The following is a 19,859-nucleotide window of genomic DNA, read 5'->3' as shown; positions in this document are numbered from 1 at the left end:
AGCTTCAAATGTTCCACCCCCTCCGAGGTTCCCCAACTTCAGCAATCAGGTTTCTCCCCACAGCAACCAGCTACTTTCCGACGGACTCATGCGCAGAGCATGCTTAATACAGCATACTTATAACATAACACATCTCGCAGCGACAAAATGACCTGGGGCTCAGTGTGACCCGACTTTCAGTTCGTTGACTTTAATGTCGGCCGTGTCGCCCCTCAACCATGATCAAGGCCATTTTCTACAGCAAGTTCGACACGCAGGAAGGTCGGTTGCTCAGACTAGTCATTATTTGTACAGGCATCGTCAAATACTGACAATATTTAAGGCCCGAAGGTCGTTCACCAGGTCCCCGATGGAGCAATTGCCCCCTCCAACACGGCCCCCTCGCAGCCTCTCTTCCTCACCTTCTCGGATATATCGTTCTTCGTGATACCTCGCCAGGAGCTATGTGGGAACCTGATTCAGGTATGCACAGACGGATACCGTATTCTGGGATATCCGATATGCATGAAGTCACCTCGATACGACCGGAATGAGTTCATTTTCAACTTTTGCGTGGTACTGGGGGAAGAGGATGATTTCAGCAGCTACAAAAGCGTTGTCCAGAAACTGGCGGACCTGATGCGTGGGCTGGAGGAACAAAACGGGTTTCTATCTCGAGATCACAGCAAAAGTGGCGAGGGGAAAGTATACAGTTTGTGCGAGACACTGATGGAGGATTTGAACAACTATTGCGAGTGCATGATCCCAATCGGTATGCTTTCGCTCCCTTCTCCTTTCTGAGTCTAGGACTGATGTAGAAGCAGATGAATTGAATACATTGAACGTCAAGCTATTTCCTGTCTATCCTACCCCACCCCCTGTTCGTGCCTGGCAGGTTCCCTTATTTACGGTCCGCTACCAAGCGTTCCTTGATGAGAACTGGGACCTCACAATGCAGCGGGTATATTGAATTACTTTCGTATACAACTCAGCTACTGACAGCTACCATTAGATCGTTCCACATATCAACGGGGTCAACAGTATTCGCATCATATCCCTCCTCGCTGATACTGACTTCTCCCTCACATGCCGCGCAATCCGGCATCTCCTTTACTACGGCTGCCTCTTCCTTCTGGACACCTTTTCATTTTCCAGCATCTACGCACCCACTGCACTGTTTAGCACCACAATTGCCGCAGACGAGAACATGCAGCAGGAATGCGCTCGCTATGTCAACACACTCTTCGCTTCCCCGATGACTGCACCCTCTGCCATCTCTTCTGGCCACGATAAAGACGACGTCTGGCCACCGATCGGGGACCCAACCCCCAGTCTCGGTAACGACAGCGTCCTGACTAGCACAAACGAAAATATTAGTCCCACCGCAACTCCCAGCCCAGCAAACACAAGCACACTCATCTCCTCAAGTGCAGACCCCCTAGCAAAGCACCCCTCCGTAAATCGAGAGGTAGTCGACGGTGTCGGCATCGTGGAGCTATACGGCAGTCTGAAACAAGGTCAGAGCGTTAAACAATGGTATCTCCAGCACAGCCGTCAGCTCACCCACATCGACATCCGTCGCTTCATCACATTCGGTATCATCAAGGGATTCCTGTACCGAGTACACAAATACGCAATAGCAACAGGAAATCCAGCCCCTCAGTTCAAATCAGGAGCCACAACGCCGCGTTCCCATTACCTGCCTACACACAGCGGGCCGTCTTCGCGAGGTCCTGGGACAGGCGCCAACAGCCCATATGCCTCCAGTGCGGGTGATGAACCCGCGCCTATCTCGCAACATCATCATCACCACCACCACCATAATCGCAGCGAGGATGTGAGGGATCGAGATCGTGCATCTGTGCATAGTGTGGGTCGCTCAGCCTTACTGTATGATGATGACGAGGAGGATTTCATCGATGATAAAGAGTTATCCAAGTACTTGGATGGCATGCATTGCTTTGACCAGATCTGCACCGAGCTAGAGGTCAGTGAGCGAGAGTTGACGGCGAGGTTGAAGCGCTATCATGGTGAGGTTCTGATTGTTCATCGTTGATTTCGCTGGCGTGTTTGATATCGAGAGATTTATATTCGAAGTTCTCTACAATTGATACCCAAATTTGTTTTTCTGCTTGACCATATACCGTCCCGTTAGTAAGTATTACTTACGCGTGCTACCCGTATTTGTCAATCTGGCAAGGCAGGCACGATACCTAAATGCGGCGAAAGGCGCAACCTTCCATGGTATGTTAGGTACCTACCGGACTGAAGTGAAGCTGGCGCCCGGCCAGTCGTTCTTTCCCATTTGGTTCGAAGACCTATTGCGCCTTCCTAGATAATCTCAGTTTCTTAAGGCAACAACAACCGGCCGATGGCCCCTTCCTATCTTGGGTAAATAACGATCGTGACTTCCTACATCGTAATGGGCAATAGAGTCATGATACAATGAGTGGTCATATTCGAGGGACGATATACACAAACAAAAACCCTCCATGGACGGTTTCCAACGCCTACCACCTCCGATTTAGAAATTTGCTCCATATTGCGCCAAAATAGATAAAGCCAGTCCGTCAGTCAACCATGCCGAATCGATGCCACGTGAATCGCCGAGAACTGAAGTAGGTCTCGGTAGGAATATAAACATGAAGAATAAAAAGAATAAGAATAAGAAGATGATTTGATCACTCTTGCTCTTCATCCCATCCTTCCACTTCCATCTTCTCATACTCTGACATAAGGGATGGTGTAAAAATGCTGTCACTTGTTCCAGGGACGGTCGTTTTGCAGTCTTTGAAGACAGGCCCGATGCAGTCGCGCCAGCGCTTGCGGCGGTCCATGAGCGTTCGAGCAACGTCTCCAATGGCAGGCCGGCTGATACCAGCAGCGCTGACGACGTGGCTTCCACCGCCAGCTCCACCGGGTCGATGTTTCGCCTGGGAACCCTTCTTGCTCTTTCCTAGAGTCCTGGTCCGCTTTAGATAAGCTTGTTGGACCTGGGAGTCTAGATCATCGTGGATGGTCATGTACTCCTGGAAAGCCATGCGCTCGCGGGCGACCTCGAGGACTCTTGTTTTACGTGCGCTATTAATGATCATCTGTTTCTTGAGCTCGCTTTGTAAAAGACGGAGGCGCTGGGCGATGTCATCGTCATAGTGAGCATCGTAATCCGGGTTGTCGTCGGCTCCGAGGAAACCGACGTGCCGAAGCTCCGCTTTGAGTCGCTCGTCTAGCTGTGCGTGGTCAAGTTTGGCTGCCGGGACCTTGAAACCGCTGGGTGATGCGGCACGAAACGAAGTTGCAGACGCCTGGTGTTTATTTTCTGACTCTCCCGCTGGGTTATCGATATCCATTGAGTCTCCGTTCTGACCATTCATCGACATATCCCCGTTGGTGTTGCCATTGGTGGCATTCTCATCGGGAGGCGCACGATGCTCATATCGTAACAAAGAATAGAGACGACTGACCAACGGGCCCACGGACACTTTATCTGTCTCCGCTGTCTCATCGGTAACCTGCTCAATATTTCCTCGGCCTTCGTTTAAAGGTAACTTCTCTCGGTCGCCGTTTGCTTGATCGATATTCATTAGACCGTCTTCTTCAGCCCACACATCCGTATAGTGTTTCTTTCCTCGCTTTGGCATTATGAATGGCGTGACTCGGCCACCCTGTAGCTTATGGTCAGCACATTATATGGATTATGATGGATAGAGGGTCAAACCTTTTCTTTTAAGAAAGCTATATCTTCCTCCATCATCGGTCGTACATAAGGCTCGATATAGAGAAGAAAGGTGTTGGCGTTAACTTGGTTGGTGGGCTTAGAATTACTGAAATCACGGTCCGGAGGAATTCCAGCCATTAGGTGGCGTAAGTCGCTTTCTGGAAAAGCATTGACGCTGAATATCTCCTTCTTCTCATCGTCCGTCATTCCTTGCGTGATGTCTCGAATGTGATATATCGTGGGATCATCGAATTTGAGCGGATTGGGGCCGAAGACTTGGATTTGAGGTACAGCCGGAGCTGGTTCAGGTTGATGCGACTCAGAGCTGTCATCGGATTTGGGTGAAGCAGCATCTGCACCGTCATTGTCCTGACGTGGTGAGGCTAATGATGGCGGGGAGAGTGAAGATGTTTCGTCTGATACTGCGTTTTTGGACTTTTTGGAAGCTGGGGATGCAGCTAGGAGTATATACTTAGCATGCTTTGATTATGACTTGTGATTTTGCGGGAGCGAGGGTGAACTTACCACCTTCAACTTTCGTTTCTCCACCGTCCTGGCGACCAATTTCGTGAGCGCCATATGTCAACGGGCGCTCCTCCTTCGAGCTACTACCCCGTTCCTTTCGCTTCTTAAGCTTCCCCGACTTGGATGACTTGGTCTCTTCGTCGTCCTCCTCCGCTTCACGCTTCATCTTCACGCGTTCGGAACCATCAAACGAATCGGGCTCATCTACCACTTCCTTGCGCTTTTGGGATAGCTCCCTAATCCCGGCATTGCAGGCATCACCACGAGCCTCCGCCGATTGACTCAGGGACCTGAGGTGTTCCACCAAGGACTCCAAAGACCTTGAATCAGGGATAGGTCCCACTCCGCCCATACGTTCCAGAATATCCGCATAGTGTACTGTTGTGGGGATGATAAGTTTGGATGCGTCGTTGTCAAGGTAGCTGGTAAGAGGGGCGGAGGTTGCGGTCGGAGCTGCGCTGAAGCCAGAGCTGGGAGTCGTGTTGCGGCTGCGCGACGGTCGCACATCACGACCCTTTCCTTTTCCTTTGTTCGCAGATGGCATTTCTAAGGTGTAGCTTAGTTAAACATAGGTTGCTAGTATGTGCAAATCGAAAGATGGCGCTTTGGTGATTTGGGCCTTAATAGACCATATCCACGTTCTTGAGCGAAGCCTTGATAGATACCGAATAATTACTGGGGAGACAGGAGCTGTAACTGTGCACTCCAGCGAAAGAATAAGCAGAAAATCTGGGATGAAGACAATGATTTCGAATTCACAACATCTTGGATACTCCAACGCGGTCTCGCATCATCATGTGAGCCGCAGCACGTGATATCACCTGAGAATAGCGATAAGCGGCGATAAGGAGGTTGCCGAACCAGAGTTCAAAGCACGGTCCATGATCTGCAAACCTACCTTGTATCATGAACCAAAGGACATCATTCTTGTTGATACTTACCTGCGCAAGCAACTGGGAAATAAATGCTTCACAACTGGCAGACTGTTCATACTTCTGGTTTATTCTTTATTATCCTACAATGGCTTTTGCTACTGTAGGCAATATTAAAGTGTTGAGAGGATATTATTGAAGATGAGAGACGGCAAACAGGATCGATGCATTGGCTCTTCAGCTTTGCTGCGTGTCGAGTCCTATGGTTGTGGGATCTGATCTTGCCTGCACTGATGATGGCCATACATTTAAGGCAGAGTCTTTTCGTCAGGATTTATTACTGTCGACAACATGCTTTCCGCGCTCTCCGTCGCTCAACTGTCCGCAAACGTCGACGGTGCTCCACTTTGGACGGCATCGTACTTTGGAACAGGGAATCAGCCTGAGTGCGATCCTGGACGAGAATAGAAATCGTGTGCGGATAAAAGTATTCGCTTCCATTTCTCTTGCTTCTTGTTTTGCTGCGATTGCATTCTCCCTGCGTAGCTCCCGCGCTCTCTGGCGGCGGATAGCAACAGCGATTCGGCCACCCACGCTCTGACTTATCTTCTTCACGAACTATTGATTCGGCCCTCACGCTGCTCCGAAGTCGGGTTATAACCGCATTGGTTTCGCGCTTGACCGCCGCAGTTTGATTGATCATGTGCTTTTGATGCTAAAAGTCCCTTGAGTCGAGTGGGAAGTGTTCATCGATGTGTATGTTCCCCAGTGTGTTACAGCAAAATAAGCTCGGAATACCGCGCCATTTCCCTCGAAATCTCAGCCTTAAAAGCAGCTGATGTACCAAATATACGGCCTGTGGGCGATTTCCAGCTAATGCTTCGTTTTCCTGCAGCTGCTAAATCGCTCAACACGGCTGCAACGCTTTTTGCGGGCCCCGGAAAAGCGAGCAATTCAACAGCGTCTGTCAGTGTATGTATCTTTTGTTCACCACTAATATTAGACACAAATAACATATTAACGAAGCTAATCTTATCTCCAGGGAAATGCTTCGTTCCATCTCGTCGTTGAGGGCGACATCCAAACGCTCTCTACCCAGAATGCTCCAGAAGACGGACCGGTACAAGGAATACTCTTCGTTCCTAGCCTGGAACTGAGCGATCCGTGCAATAACATAACCGCGCCGTATATTCCAGCCAATGTGACCCGCCATCAAGACGTGAGCCCACATGGATACCAAACTATTGGGCTTGCACCATGGATCACCTCGAATTGCAGCAAGTCGTTTTTGGATGCCTCAAGTCGTGTAGACACAAAGGCGCTGGTATTTTTTCTCCCAGTACGTGACGATGCAAAGCCACCACCGCCAGACGATCCTATGTGGCTATTAAGCGGTGGGACTTCTTTGGAGAACGATTATCCGTACCCCATTTATGCTATTCCTGGGTCGGCAGGCGTTACTCTTTTTGAGCAACTATCACGGTATCCAAGCAATGAAACCTTTCCCCAAAGCCAGCAAAATGTTTCCTCCCGGGGCGATGGGGGATATGTGCGGTTGTATACTTTCATAGACCTAGGTAAGGTCCCCGCTGTTAAATATCATTGCGCGAGTTAGTGGCTAATATCTGGCTAGAGAAAAGCGGAAAGAAAACCCCAAGTATCTGGGGGTTTCTATTAGCAATTCTTGGGACCGTAGTAGTTCTCGGTGTCATTCTTCTCCTCCTATATCAATTCTTACAGAGGCGACGACGTGAGATCTTGCGGCGGCGCCTTGCAGTAGGTGCGCCGGACTATCAGCAGTTCCAACTCCAGAACCTCAAGGTCCCGCAAGAGTTTATTGCGAGACTTCCGACTTATGTCTATCCTAATGTGGACAATCGTGGTGAGGATCGTTCGCTGCAGACCTCGTTTGACAGCAATATGCCCGATAGAGTCGATAATACGAATCGAGGCGGGGACAAGCAGCAAGATAGTGAAAAGGAGCCGGAGGTGGAAGCAGATGAGCAGATAATACAACGCAAGAACTCAGCTGGCTTCGAAGGTGTCCTGGACGCCGAACAGGATTCTAAAACGGCTCAGGAAAGGGTTAAAGATATATCGCCACAGCCAGCTTTATCCGAGAATCCCTCCCCGGCAAGCTTTGAGCCGGATATTCCTTATGCAAAGCACACAACTCAACTGAGCCACTCACAGACAACATGCGCCATTTGTCTTGATGACTTCACCCCAAATTTATCCACCGTACGCGAATTGCCGTGTGGCCACATTTATCATCCTGAATGCATTGATACCTCTTTGACTCAAAGCAGTAGCCTTTGTCCGCTATGCAAAAAGAGCGTGTGGGCACCTGAATTCTATCCGATTCCCACTCCCGAAGCTACATACCGGCATGATAACGTGCGGCACCCATGGCTGATGACGCAGATTTGACGATTGATGTGTTTTCCTGGTAGCCATGTTGAGATACCCTACTTGCACATGTGATGTCTTAAAACGCACTATTCTTCGAAAGCATGGATTTCATCACTCATCAAGATTTAAGAACTGATAGACTGGCATGGGGCGGGTTGATTTCGACTGGGAACTCGAGCGACTGCCATCAGCCGTTTCCTTTATCTCGCAACTGATTCGAAGGGCTCTTGTCCAAGGTTGGGAGTTTAACGTCAAATGAGGCACCCAGGAATCTGCTCGCAGAGAGCGACCTCCAAGCAACTTGGCAAGTCTTAGAGCCTTCAGTTGCAGCGGAAATTCCCGATTATTCCACAGTCCATTTATCAATTTAAAAAACAATGCCGAAGATTAGATCGTTCATACTGTAGAAAGTGAGGGGTTAAAAAGAGCTCGTTTTCAATTCGTATTGGGTAGGCAACTTCAATTACTATCTCTACCACCACAATGCATCTTCCTGGATAATTGCCATTACTTGTGCTCTAACGTTGTCAGTTGGTGCCAAAACTATCTTAGGAGTGACTGTCTATTCCCGCCATGGTGATCGTAAGACATTCTAACAATAGTATTGATCAGAAGTATAGCTAAACACGGTAGGCTCCTCCAAACACTATCCAAGCTACATGTTAACCAACCTGGGCCTTCAGCAAAACTTCCAGGTTGGTTCGGACTATCGTGACCTTTACATCTCGTCCGACTCTCCCAAGCAGATTCTTGGTATCTCCGAGGACAAGTACGTCCTGTCACAAACCTCCGCTTCAGCTCCAGATGAGCTTGTCCTACTCAACACTGCCACGGCTTTCCTCCAGGGTCGTTATCCTCCACTTGACGCTTCTTTTGCTTCCCAGTCTTTGAATAACGGTACAAATTATACAAAACCGCGAGTGGTGTAATGTTTGTCGGAGTGAGCAGGATTTCTGTGTTGCCGCCGCTGCGGGTGGTGGCGTTTCTTCTGAGAAATCTGGAAGTAATGGTGGTGGCTTGTCGAATGCTGTTGCTGGTGTCATGTTTAGGAAGAGAACTCGTTCTGCTCCTGGAGCTGCGGCGCCCGGAACCGTGGAGAAGGGAAATGTCGCTGGCAGCAGTAGTATTAGCAGCTAGGTAGTTAGTTAGTTAAGCTGGATCAATAATCCACTGTACATACATAGCAATAACCCATCAAGCAAATTTATCATGCTTCCCGCGAACCCTAACATCCAAAATCTCCTCATGGAAATTCCCCTCCCTCCTCGCTCTCCTCAGCCTCTTAACCTCACTATCATCCAGCCTCCGCCCAACAACCTCCTCCAGCTCCTTCCGGCTAACCTTCTCCTTCGCCTTCGTCTCCTTGTTAGCCTTTATCCTCGGCTTGAACCGCGCCTGCATCCGTATCCGCACAGTCGTCTGGAACGAGAGACTCTCTTCGTCTCCGCGGATTTCAACTCCCTTATTCGTTTCTTTTACCCCCAAAAACGTATCTGTTTCCCCGGCACCACCAATTGTCTGAATAAAGAACGTCCCCGGGATATCAGGCGACGGGTGCATTAGGAACGACTCATGCTGCGAAATCGCCGAGGCAGTAGCGCTGAAAAGACCGTACTTGTCGCATGATAAATATCTACCAACACGCACAAGTCAAGTCAATACAGTTCCTCATAAAAGGTAAAAAGCAAAAATGAAAGAGGAGAGAACAAACCTCCCATGTCCACCCTTCAAACTAAACCCTTCGGTCCCCGCAACCCTCGTCGCAACCCAAACCTGCCGCACATCATGCGGCTCCGCAGTCCGCGCATCCCCCTCAATTAGATTCTCCAGTTCACTCGCATACACTTTCCCGTTCATATCTGAGGCAATGCATGCCGGGGGCTCGGAGGGGAGGACGATAACGATGGGCCCTGAGATGTCTGATGTTGTGTCGGCGGTGACCCAACTCTGGTCTTCAGCTGAGGCTTCTGCCTTTGTATTTGCCCGGGCATCAGCTTCAGCGTCCGCTTCTGGGTCGCCAGACTCTGCAGGCTTGGGCTGTTTGGATGGTGCGGAGAGGTCGCGGTCGTGGTCGCGGTCGGGGTTCTTGCGCTTTTTGGATTTGGGCTTGTCGCCTTTGAATGTTAAGGGTTTGACCATTTTGGAATATAAACTTCCCTCTCGAAATAGAGAGTTCGGATTTGTAGTTACAGCGGTTTGATTGGGACGTTTCGTGAAAAGAAGATGGGGTTGTCAGTCAGGATTGCAGTAGTGGATCTTGGGCAACAGTCTGAGTTGATGCTTATCGATAAGCTGGGCTCGGATATGAGCTAGTCCCCATCGGGTAGTCATAGATATCAGGAGCTGACGGGACTCTATTAGAGCAAGAGTACGGAGTACATGATCCAAATTATGTTTTATATTTTCTAGAAGCTAAGTCTGTTGTATGATCCTGTTATCGACAAATATGGCTCACAAATATGCCAACCATAAAACACCCAACCGCGCCTCATTCGCTCATCTCTACTTCACAACATATGGTCAATTCCAGTCAAAAATAATGGCCGCCTTGATGGTGTTCTTGTTGCGCATCGCCTTCAAACAATCCTCCCATTGTTCAAGCTTGTACAGCTTATTCACTATTCCGGTCACCTTGACCTTGCCAGAGTCAAGGTAGTCAATGGCTGCGGGGAACTTGTAGACCTCGGAGAAGCTGCCGATGATCTGAATTTCGTCGCCAACTAGCCTGCGGTAAGTATTTGTCAACGAACGAGATATTTATGTGAAAGAACTTACTAATCTTTCTAGGATACCAGGAGACGCGGTCCTCGTAGGAATAGGCGCCGTATACGACGAGCTTGCCGCCGCGGCGCACGTAGTTGATCGAATCCTCGAGGATCTTGACGTTGCCTGTGGCCTCAACTACAACGTCGAAGCCATAAGGATTGTCCACCTTCAGCCAGTTGGACTGGTCGATGGGATCCTGTAAGGAGTTTTCGATGTATTCGTCTCCCGCACCAAGAGATTTAGCGAGCTCCATCTTCAGTCCCTTGGGGGCACAAATAACGACGTGACATCCACCGTTCAGGCGGAGCAGCTGGGCGAGGATCTAGGTGCGTTAATACCGGGCCTGCAGGGAATACTACAATTGACATACCAGGCCAGTGGGCTCGGCGCCGAAGAGAAGAACGCGTGAGCCCATTTTGGGAGAGATCTTATCAAGACCGTGGGCGGCACGGGAAGCGGGTTCAATGAGGGTGGCGTCAACATCGCTGAGGTTCTTGACCTTGAACACCCTGCCAGCTATTTATTTAAAGTCAGCAAGATATACAGACAAGTACTGGTAATTCGTACCAGGATAAGCGCAGTATTCAGCAAAGCCCCCGCTCATGGTGATGCCATGGACGTCGAAGTTCTCGCAGAACAACTCATCGCCACGACGGCAGTAGAAGCACTCGCCACAGAACTCAGAGTTATCTGCAACAACACGATCACCAATCTTGAGGGTCTTGACTTTAGAGCCTAAATCTGCAACAATACCGACGGTTTCATGGCCTAAGTGAGTTAGCGTCTTTATATGTCTGCACCGTGTTTGCTCGGAAGGGTAAGGCCGATGTACCTGGAACCAGAGGGAACTTTTAAAGAGTATCAACGTTGTTCAATTGTATCTCGAAAGCTTTTTTGATGGCAGTGACCTACCTTTGCAATGGAGTTGCCCTCATGAGTGCGAAGGTCGGTATCACAGACGCCGCATGCCTTAACCTTGATCTACATAGGTAATTGGGTCAGTGATGGGCATTATCTGAAGGCTTTGAGGATCCTACCAAGACATCATTCGCACGGAGTGCGGGCACTGGGACCTCAACTATCTTTTGTACTCTCGGCTTGTCGTATCTAGCACGACAAATTAGTTTGACCTTTGGGTGAATCGATCTGGTGATGACTGACAAGAGGGCCTTCATGGTCTGAGGTACCGCGATAGTCATGGTGATGGATTTGACAAGAGATTGGGTGTGTATAAAGGAAAGATAATCAGTAGAGGAGCCTGGACAAAAGAGTTACAGTGGGAAAAGAGGAAAAGAAAGCGAAATTAGAAGACGAGGAGGGAGGGGGATGGTCCAAATGTGTACCAATCATTGAATGAATGGAATTGAACTCATAAGTCACCAGCTCACTATTCGATCTGGGCAAAGTACGGCGAGATACATGGACAAACGGCTCGATCACTGTCCGAACCAACACAGGATGTTCCGAGATGGTATGAGTGGTGTGAATGGGATGAGCTGGTATACTTCTGCCCCACCCCAACGAAAGAACAAACGCAGCATCAACGCAGCTTCAATCGTCTTCCTTGTCAGTCTGCGCAGATCGGCCCAAGCTCGTGGCCCAGACAAACACGCGGGGCGTGGGTGAATAAAAGACTGCTGCGTCATATCGGCCTTTCTCTTTTTGTTTACTCCCCAATCCACAATCTACCTCTTCCACCCCACGATGGATACTATCCGCACCATACTCGCGCAGGCAGGAAACACCACCAAAGCTGCAGATGGGATTGTCGTCTGCGTCTCTCCTTTCTCATCCAGCTTCAGCTTACTCCCTCGCCTCCATGTCTACTTCTGCTTCACCGTTGCCACTGCCTTCTGGCCCTTCTACAACACCCGCCCCGTTAAGGCTGCCTATGTCTTCTCTATCTTCTACGCAGTACTTTCCGCCGTACACTCCGCTGCGAACTTTGCGTTACTGGCACGAGGAAGCACCAGAGACCATTTCCTCGGGCCCGATCTTTTCCACCACTACAGAACCATAGCACTAGGGATCTTTTTCTGCACAAGGCTTGTTTACTCGCCGCGCGGTCGTCCCCTCACCAACGACCAATTCAAATTGATCCACTCCTTGCTCATTGTTCTCGCTGTAGCTGGTGTTGCAGGCAACATTGCCATCCGCCATGTGGCTCGCAACATCACCAGCAATGAGTCGATATGCCAGGCCGCGCACGCCGTTCTCCTCCCCCAAAAGATAGTCTTGGGAGACCACAGCAAGTACGACGGACTTTTCTCCAGTCTCGTCCGCTTCATTTCCGGCACGGATATTGGCTACAATATCGCCCATTTCCTATGCAACCCTACCTTCCAGGGGTTCCTTGCCTTTTGGCAGGGCTTCTATTCTTCCCCAATCTCGCATAGGAGGAGACGCCTTATATCTCCATTCATCCATGGGCAAACGCCCGAATCTCGCAACCCACCAGCAAGGTCACGCCAAACACCTTTTTCCAAGCCCTAAAACTAGCCGGCCGTGCGATCCTGCTCTACAACGATTCCGGCTTTATCATCGTCACCACAGCGGTCCTATTATCCGTCCAAGCAGAAATAATCTATTACAATCTCCAGTTCCCAGCGAGCCTAACCAGCGGTATCCTACCACACTGGTCCATCTGGGTCCTCACGCTGCTGTATCTCACCACCGAGGCCGGAATCTGGATACATGGACTCCCCGAAAGACTTCGTCAAGAACGCACTGCCCGCCATAAAAAAGAAGCTGCAGAAGCGGAAATTCAGCGCATCCTGAAGCCGCTGAAAGATGGCGAGATTCATATCTATCTGCAGCCTCGTGAAGATATACAACCGCCGTATGGTGGTGAAATCACGTATGAAGAGGCTGCCCTTTATTGTCGAGCACTTCCTGAGTTTATTCCGGTGTTTGAGGATCTAATTCGACTTCTAAAGGCGAATAAAGAAATGAAAACGCGGCTGGCGAGGTAAATGCAGTGTGGAAAGGGTACGGGCTATGTTACGTATCTCATGCCCTCAAAGATTCTATTCTGATGTACTTTGTGTGTTTTCTTCAAACTGTAACTATATCAGTATCACTACGTAGTCTGCTGCTCAGGCTCGAGTATAAAACCCCGCACTGATCCGCGGCGGCCCCCACTTGGTTTCACGTCTGTGCTTGACGATCGTGGATGACAGGTCGGTCTCTACGTACTCCGGAGTACGGAGTAGTAGTCTCTATTATAGTCTATACAACTTACAAGTCCTACAGCGGCAGAAACTCATAATTATCTCTACTCGCGCTTACCGCTATGGTCAGTATAAACTGGTAGAAAAGCAGATAATGATATTTTTCTATCGTGTCAACTGTGTTCAAAGCATCAGCTAGACACATTCATCCAATCGAGTAACCATATCGGATAAGCAGGTAATCAGTAAGTACCGCACGACCATTACTCAACACTTCAATCACAGCATGGCACAATACACTACTTGAGTCCAAATCCTTCACTGTTTAATACCGCCTCCGAGAGTAGCCGCTCAAGCTTTTCCCGTGTCGCATACCGGTACAGTCCCAGCCGGTTGAAACATGTATGTGCAATCGGGAACCGTGACGAATCATCACCGAGACAGGCCAGTTGGATGTTTAGACTCGTTGCCCCGACGGCTGGAATGCGGTCGCTGCTCGTAATAAATGAAAGAAGTCTGCGTTGTGCATCAGGCTTCGTGCGCTCGAAGTACTCCCAGAACCATTGTACCACAGGTACTGACTCTGGCTTTGTTGTTTGCCAGTTTAGGTATGTGGCAACCGCACGTAGCGATTTCACATCCAGCGGCTCATCTGATCCACGCACCAGTAATTCAATCTCCTCGGGGCGGAATAAGGACAATGCATTACCGCCACAGACACTGAAAAACCCACGTCGGAACGGCTCAAACTGCCGCGTGACGGCAGTGTCCAAATGGTAGTGAACGTATAGGTCCACGAACTCCCGGCGATTCGCATTCGTCACCGGTTTCTTCTCGCCGCCAGGGCACAATGGGATAGATTTAACCTCGCCATACCGATCAACATCGGCTACAAAGTTATGGCAAAACGTCTCGGCAACATCTCCCTCAAATTCCAAAAGTCTCCGCAGACCTCTAGCAAGAACTGGCCGGTACTCCGCTAGATCATCTAAGCTGCATTTATACGTAGGGCGGGTAGTCAATGGTTGTGGTGCGGACGTCTGCGGCGCTGCCGCTAACAATTTTTTGAATGCGAATGGTGGAAGCGCAATGTCAAGAATGATAGAGTTATAAATAGCAAGTCCTAAAACAACTCCAACCAAGAAGAACTGCTCCGAAGATTCAAAGCAATACGGGTTGAAATAACAATACTGTGAGTCTTCATCGTAGATGAAAAGCCCTAGATCGCGAATTAGCACAATATAATGATTCGTTGTGGGGGCTAGAACTTACCGTGATAGGGGTCAAAGACCTCCCGCACAAGAAGCAGGAACCATTCCTTTCGAAGCCCGCCGGCATCCACGCCCTCCTCACCGATGAATCCGATCCGCAGTCCTTTCTTCATTTCCTCAGGAGTAGACCCGAGGACCTCGCCGACACGCTGTAGACTGTCTTCTACCAAACAGTCACGCCGTACTTTCAGCACAAAGTATTGGCTCACGGCCTTTCTACTCAGAATGCTGTTGAAGAATGCTTCACGAGCCTTGACCTCCATCTGGCGACGAGCATCATGTTCCAGAATCTGGATCTTTGCTCCAATACTGAGAAAGAAAGGGTACTGACAGAATGAGAACTTCGATGTCTTCGACTCCCAAGCCTCGAAATCAGGCACCACAAGGTTGGAATAATCTAGCCTTGTATTATAAAATGAACTGATCGGAATCATGTGTCCACGATGGCTTGATTCATGACCCAGGGCTCCCGCCGGCCTTCGAGCGACGTCTGCATTATTTGCGGTAAAGAGGAGCGCCATTACTCGGCCAGCTGCTCGGACTTGCCAATCGTCGCCATACGTCATGGGCTCCTCTTCCTTTTTCTTGGTTTGCTTGTTCTGGTTTATTCCATTGATTGCTGCATGTAATTCCGCCGGTGTATTCATTGCAGCACTTGAAAAGCTAGGTATTAGGTAGCTCTCGTCGTTCGCGGATTCGCTTCGCCTTCGTACATGCTGACGCGCTAGGCGATATGTCACGAACCTTCCAACAAGCTCAACGAGTTTCTCAAACTGCTTTACTGAGAAGCGTGAAAACCAAGAAACGAGATAATGATGGCAGTCGACCGGTAGGTCCGATAGCAGACCTACTATACGCTTGATGATTCCGGGATGGTGGCTAGACCCTCCGCTATGGTTTCTTGTGACGTGCAATCGGTTGCCCATTGGTCGGCCAGTATTGCTCTCGCCGGGCCGCGACGGCCCCCTTTCACCGCGGGGGACAGTAAGGCTTGCCAGTTCCGAGGTAGGTGGATATATCAGCGGGTTAGAAAGTAATATCAGGAGAAACCTAATATCATCAGGCTTCTTCAGTGGTCTTCGCGGTCGTTTAAGAAGCCCTCCGTAGCTTTCAGGAGTGTCCTATGTAGATGTGCACGCGATTCTGTCATTTCCTTTTCGATCACACTCAAGTCCGCCATATCCCATGCCGCGGCCTTTGTGGGATCCTCTTCAGTTAGAGGTGGTTTCATGGTCGACCACTTCTCAACCCAGGAAGTCCCCGCTCTCAGTATAAGCTGATACCACTGATCGACATCCGTCCAGTTAATTCGAGGGCTTCTCGAGTTGACTGTTTTCGTAGTTCTGGGCTTGGATTGGGCATGGCTGGGTCCTCTACCCGATTCTTCATCAGCCATCCACCAAGATGAATTCTCAGCCAGATCCCCCACCAGAAGTGTCTTAGCATCCAGTTCAACGACAGGATCCACATATGCGTGTCTTGGGCTTTGCCCTGGGTCGGGTTCGGGGCGAGTATTCTCTGGTGCAGGTCGGGGAGCTTGATGACCCGAGTTGAACGATGCATTCAGAATGTCACAGCCTCTAAACCCCGATATTATATAGTCCTCCAGTTCTCGGAATATATAAGGATGCCTTTCCTTTCTTCCACTGTCATGCGGTCGACCATGCTCCCTTGGCGCCACGTGCCTGGGCGCATTCCGATGGTCTGGTGCATCCTTGGGTGGGGGAGCCGGGGGAAACGGGTTCCTAAACGGGTAGCTGGAGCTTTCAAAGGCTCTATCGCCACCATCGGCCTTCTCGCGCGTATCTGAGGATGACGCGCTGCGACCCCGTGAGGGTCGCTGATGTTGAGGTAGCGGTAAATGTTCAGGTGATTTGGGCGAGGCTTGAGGCAAGCCTTTCCTAAATGCATCCTTCGGCGGTACTTGCGGGGCTCCTAAGCATTGTTGCAAATGAGTAGATATGCACCGATCGATAATGGCAGCGGTTCGCTCAGTTGTCAATGGGATCGCTAGAACAACTGTCAGCCCACTTCATTGTGGCTAAAATCACACGCAGGAAGCGTAGCGTACCTTTCCTTGGAATTGCCGGCTTTGTCCCAGGGTTGATGGGGTCTCTCGTCTCCTGATACGGTTCCAGGTCATTCACCGTTAAACACTCCGTACATCGAAAGACTTTCAAATTCCGCGGCCATCGCACCGTGTTATTGCAAGTCATACACTTGCCCGTTGTCAAATCATCCTTCGGCGGTACTCGCGGCAAACCCTTGCGGGGACTCGTAGATAATGGATTTGGATTCGGGAGATAGATATCATCGTCGTCATCGTCATCGTCAGTATCTACTGCTACTATTGATTTATTCCGACGCTTCCCAGTAGCCCCAAAAGCTGACGCAAAGGGCTGGCTAATCGAGCGAGAATGCCGTCCACGATACTGCGGTGACGGCGGGGAGAAATACGGCGCCCCGGTCACTCTTTGGTTTGTGCTTGCCTCGACATGTCGCGCGCGGTTCGGAGATCGGCTTCCCACTACTGGCACGCGGATGGGGCTTGTGCTAGGTTGGACTCCGGCCAGACTCGTGGATTGATGGACCGAAGGATTATGCGCAGCCCGCGACGGCATATGGTCGCATTGGTCGCACCGACTGTGTGCCGTTCAGTTGGATTTGTGGGGAGGAGTTTCCTCTGGAATGGTTGTCATGTATTGCGTGGACGGTCCTTGATTGCGGATGTCGTCAAGCGCAAATATAGCAGATTGTCAGATTGTCTCTGGCGGGGTCGTAGCTGGATAGGTCCGAAGGGAGGGTCAATCGGTTCCAGCCGATCGGTACGAGGTAACGTAGGTAAGCAAACACCTGCAGTCGACGAGAAGACACTGTCAGCTGGACTGAAAACTACACAGGACGTTGGCTGGCAAATATGCAGGAAGAATGACCTACCGAGAACCGAAGGCGGTTGAGAGAGAGAGAGAAGGTGCGTTGTAAGTAGGTTGGTCCTGAAAGAAAGGAAGTGAACTGTCCGCCGACAAAGGTGTCACATGAGGTTTTTGATTCCACGACAGCGACAGCTGAAAGGGCCTGCAATGAGAATAATGAGAGTTCTGAAAGAGTTGGAGCTCAAGGCAAAAGCGATCGCCAACGGCGGTTACGCAAGACAGTGTGGTGGACCAGTAGTAGAGACCTGAATAATTGGCTTAAGTTCTTCGCTATCCATTATTACTAGGAGCCTGACGACAGATCAGGTAACTACGCCGTAAGCGGAATACATCAAGTTCATCGGCTGCAAGACTGGGACAGGCAGGCAGTTCCCTGGTGGTGGGATGGCCGTTGGGCTGCCAGCCGGCTGGAAGTGAGTCTAGTCAGGAACTGGTGGGTTTCACTGTGACGCTGCCGGCTGCCCTGCTATTTTCGGACGGGCCCATCCTCCCGTTACATCGCACGCTCCCTTCCAGTAATTGACATCATTAAGGCTTTCTTCAGCCATGGATTTGGTTTCAAGAAGGCTAGAACCTCTCCATTACTATCTGCAGCAATAAATAGCATAACCCCACTGTTGGCTTTTCCCTCGCATCCGGTCATGATAACCGCCACTCGGCATCAACCGTCAGCTGTCCCACCTAATCTACAGGCCCGTACTACGCTCTACATGCAGAATAATGCTGAAGAAACGGAAAACAGTCGTCATACTTCGTTAAAGAAATAGCCGAGACGGGGAATCATGCTTGAAAATAGAAGGATTTTTGCTAACACCCGATGCAGAGGATCTGTTGCATTAATCTCGCAGCCTGGCAGCTCAGTGTAGAAGCGAGCGCTGGCCGAAATAAACACGTCCACAAAATAGCTTTTTTCCCCAAGCCCAGAACCTCCACAAAACCCATCCAACTACGTTTAACGGTATCTCCAGTAGCTCTGGGTGTTCTGGCGCTTCCAGGTGTGGCGGCGACCGGACGAGGTGTTGTTGTAGCGGTGGCCCTTGTTGATACCACGGGACTTCTTGCCGGTAGCGGTGAGACCACGGGCTTCACGGTGCTATATTGTGGATTCCATGTTAGTAAATTGTCTTGAAGTGGTTGAAAATTCTGAGGTTTCCGGTACGGATGGCGACGAACCTTGTGAACGGCGTTGCAGATCCAGTTGATGCGGGCATCACGGCGGATCGCCTTGTGCTGGGGGTCGACGAGGATAACCTCGAAGTACTTGTAGGTGGAGTCCTGGTTGATCCAGTAGGAGTTCAGGACACGCAAGTTGGCGCAACGGCGACCGACACGCTCCTCAGCGGTAGCAGCGAGAGCACGCTGGTACTTGAGCTGGTTAACACCCATGTTGGTGGGCTTGCCTGTAATCAAAAAACACCTCAATCAGCCCGCTGCTATCACACAAAATCCATCCAAAAAAAAGGTGTCAATGCATACCGTAGGTGGCACCCTTGGGGACGGGGCGCTTGCGGCCACCGCGTCTCACACGGATACGGTAGATAACATATCCCTGCTTAGCCTTGTAGCCGAGACGACGGGCCTTGTCGGGGCGAGAGGGACGGGAAGCACGGTGGATAGCGTTCAACTGACGGAGCTATATTGATGCACTCTCAGCAAAGTTCAACGAGTGTATAGCAAGACACACAAAATTGTGCCACAACATCCACATCCGCCGGCGAAATGACAAAAAAAGTTATCGTTTCGGGCCGCCCTTAAGAACCTTCCTCTGCAACGAAAAAAGGTATCCTATGGCAAAGGCACACACGAGCACAGTACAGCACCCGGCGGGATGTTAAACAATCGAATCTTGGGGGGGAGTTCTCACCTCCCAGCAGCGGACGCGCAGAAGGAAGCGAATCACGTCGGACTGCTTCTTCTTTTGAATCTCTTCAACGTACTTGAGGGCACCCATCTGGACGAGAAGTCACACGTTAGTTTCAAGGCACCAATTCGTCGAGTTTGTCGTTCGCAATTGTAAATCGAGGATAGAGAGACGGTGCTGAAGCTGAATATTCTGTTTGACATACCTTGTCGGCGTGGAGGTCGTCGGCTTGTCGTCGTCGGTTGTCACAGCTGGAAAAGTTCGAGAGAGAGATCTCTTGAGGAGGTTGTGTGTGGGACGCTAGCAAATTAGGCGAGGATGGCACCTCCAATCAGCGCTAGGTGGGCAACCA

At 50.2% G+C, this 19,859-nt stretch overlaps 11 protein-coding genes across 11 annotated transcripts; 5 read left to right on the top strand and 6 right to left on the bottom strand.

Annotated features, from left to right (window-relative positions):
* Positions 1-218: 218 nt before the first annotated feature.
* NPR2 (nitrogen permease regulating protein NPR2) lies at positions 219-2,035 on the top strand (the record flags this gene model as incomplete). The annotated part of the gene is made up of 4 exons (XM_041697729.1): positions 219-261; positions 323-751; positions 804-940; positions 992-2,035. The coding sequence occupies 4 exons, from the start codon at positions 219-221 to the stop codon at positions 2,033-2,035; spliced, it is 1,653 nt and encodes a 550-aa protein (XP_041550985.1).
* Positions 2,036-2,660: 625 nt separating this feature from the next.
* NGG1 (histone acetyltransferase NGG1) lies at positions 2,661-4,766 on the bottom strand (the record flags this gene model as incomplete). Its single annotated transcript, XM_041697728.1, has 3 exons — positions 2,661-3,644; positions 3,698-4,155; positions 4,223-4,766. 3 exons carry the CDS (start codon positions 4,764-4,766, stop codon positions 2,661-2,663), a joined length of 1,986 nt encoding a protein of 661 aa, XP_041550984.1.
* A 590-nt stretch (positions 4,767-5,356) lies between these two features.
* Positions 5,357-5,695, top strand: APUU_11617A (uncharacterized protein; the record flags this gene model as incomplete). Its single annotated transcript, XM_041697727.1, has 1 exon — positions 5,357-5,695. The coding sequence occupies one exon, from the start codon at positions 5,357-5,359 to the stop codon at positions 5,693-5,695; it is 339 nt and encodes a 112-aa protein (XP_041550983.1).
* A 151-nt stretch (positions 5,696-5,846) lies between these two features.
* APUU_11616A (RING-H2 finger protein) lies at positions 5,847-7,524 on the top strand (the record flags this gene model as incomplete). Its single annotated transcript, XM_041697726.1, has 4 exons — positions 5,847-5,850; positions 5,990-6,066; positions 6,137-6,671; positions 6,728-7,524. 4 exons carry the CDS (start codon positions 5,847-5,849, stop codon positions 7,522-7,524), a joined length of 1,413 nt encoding a protein of 470 aa, XP_041550982.1.
* Positions 7,525-8,165: 641 nt separating this feature from the next.
* On the top strand, positions 8,166-8,435 carry APUU_11615A (uncharacterized protein; the record flags this gene model as incomplete). Its single annotated transcript, XM_041697725.1, has 1 exon — positions 8,166-8,435. One exon carries the CDS (start codon positions 8,166-8,168, stop codon positions 8,433-8,435), a length of 270 nt encoding a protein of 89 aa, XP_041550981.1.
* A 265-nt stretch (positions 8,436-8,700) lies between these two features.
* Positions 8,701-9,645, bottom strand: APUU_11614S (uncharacterized protein; the record flags this gene model as incomplete). The annotated part of the gene is made up of 2 exons (XM_041697724.1): positions 8,701-9,139; positions 9,218-9,645. The coding sequence occupies 2 exons, from the start codon at positions 9,643-9,645 to the stop codon at positions 8,701-8,703; spliced, it is 867 nt and encodes a 288-aa protein (XP_041550980.1).
* A 381-nt stretch (positions 9,646-10,026) lies between these two features.
* Positions 10,027-11,471, bottom strand: APUU_11613S (zinc-dependent alcohol dehydrogenase family protein; the record flags this gene model as incomplete). The annotated part of the gene is made up of 8 exons (XM_041697723.1): positions 10,027-10,226; positions 10,282-10,594; positions 10,643-10,788; positions 10,840-11,040; positions 11,105-11,120; positions 11,185-11,253; positions 11,310-11,379; positions 11,434-11,471. The coding sequence occupies 8 exons, from the start codon at positions 11,469-11,471 to the stop codon at positions 10,027-10,029; spliced, it is 1,053 nt and encodes a 350-aa protein (XP_041550979.1).
* A 505-nt stretch (positions 11,472-11,976) lies between these two features.
* APUU_11612A (uncharacterized protein) lies at positions 11,977-13,244 on the top strand (the record flags this gene model as incomplete). The annotated part of the gene is made up of 2 exons (XM_041697722.1): positions 11,977-12,549; positions 12,669-13,244. The coding sequence occupies 2 exons, from the start codon at positions 11,977-11,979 to the stop codon at positions 13,242-13,244; spliced, it is 1,149 nt and encodes a 382-aa protein (XP_041550978.1).
* Positions 13,245-13,741: 497 nt separating this feature from the next.
* Positions 13,742-15,360, bottom strand: HUL4_2 (putative E3 ubiquitin-protein ligase; the record flags this gene model as incomplete). Its single annotated transcript, XM_041697721.1, has 2 exons — positions 13,742-14,661; positions 14,715-15,360. 2 exons carry the CDS (start codon positions 15,358-15,360, stop codon positions 13,742-13,744), a joined length of 1,566 nt encoding a protein of 521 aa, XP_041550977.1.
* Positions 15,361-15,782: 422 nt separating this feature from the next.
* On the bottom strand, positions 15,783-17,334 carry HUL4_1 (putative E3 ubiquitin-protein ligase; the record flags this gene model as incomplete). Its single annotated transcript, XM_041697720.1, has 2 exons — positions 15,783-16,723; positions 16,785-17,334. The coding sequence occupies 2 exons, from the start codon at positions 17,332-17,334 to the stop codon at positions 15,783-15,785; spliced, it is 1,491 nt and encodes a 496-aa protein (XP_041550976.1).
* A 1,264-nt stretch (positions 17,335-18,598) lies between these two features.
* RPL15 (60S ribosomal protein eL15) lies at positions 18,599-19,597 on the bottom strand (the record flags this gene model as incomplete). Its single annotated transcript, XM_041697718.1, has 4 exons — positions 18,599-18,739; positions 18,820-19,046; positions 19,123-19,279; positions 19,511-19,597. The coding sequence occupies 4 exons, from the start codon at positions 19,595-19,597 to the stop codon at positions 18,599-18,601; spliced, it is 612 nt and encodes a 203-aa protein (XP_041550975.1).
* Positions 19,598-19,859: the final 262 nt, after the last annotated feature.

Source organism: Aspergillus puulaauensis, chromosome 1 (genome assembly GCF_016861865.1).
Source record: "Aspergillus puulaauensis MK2 DNA, chromosome 1, nearly complete sequence".
Lineage (NCBI taxonomy): Eukaryota > Fungi > Ascomycota > Eurotiomycetes > Eurotiales > Aspergillaceae > Aspergillus > Aspergillus puulaauensis.
Note: the sequence above shows the minus strand (reverse complement) of the source record. Positions and strands in the feature narration are given on the sequence as shown.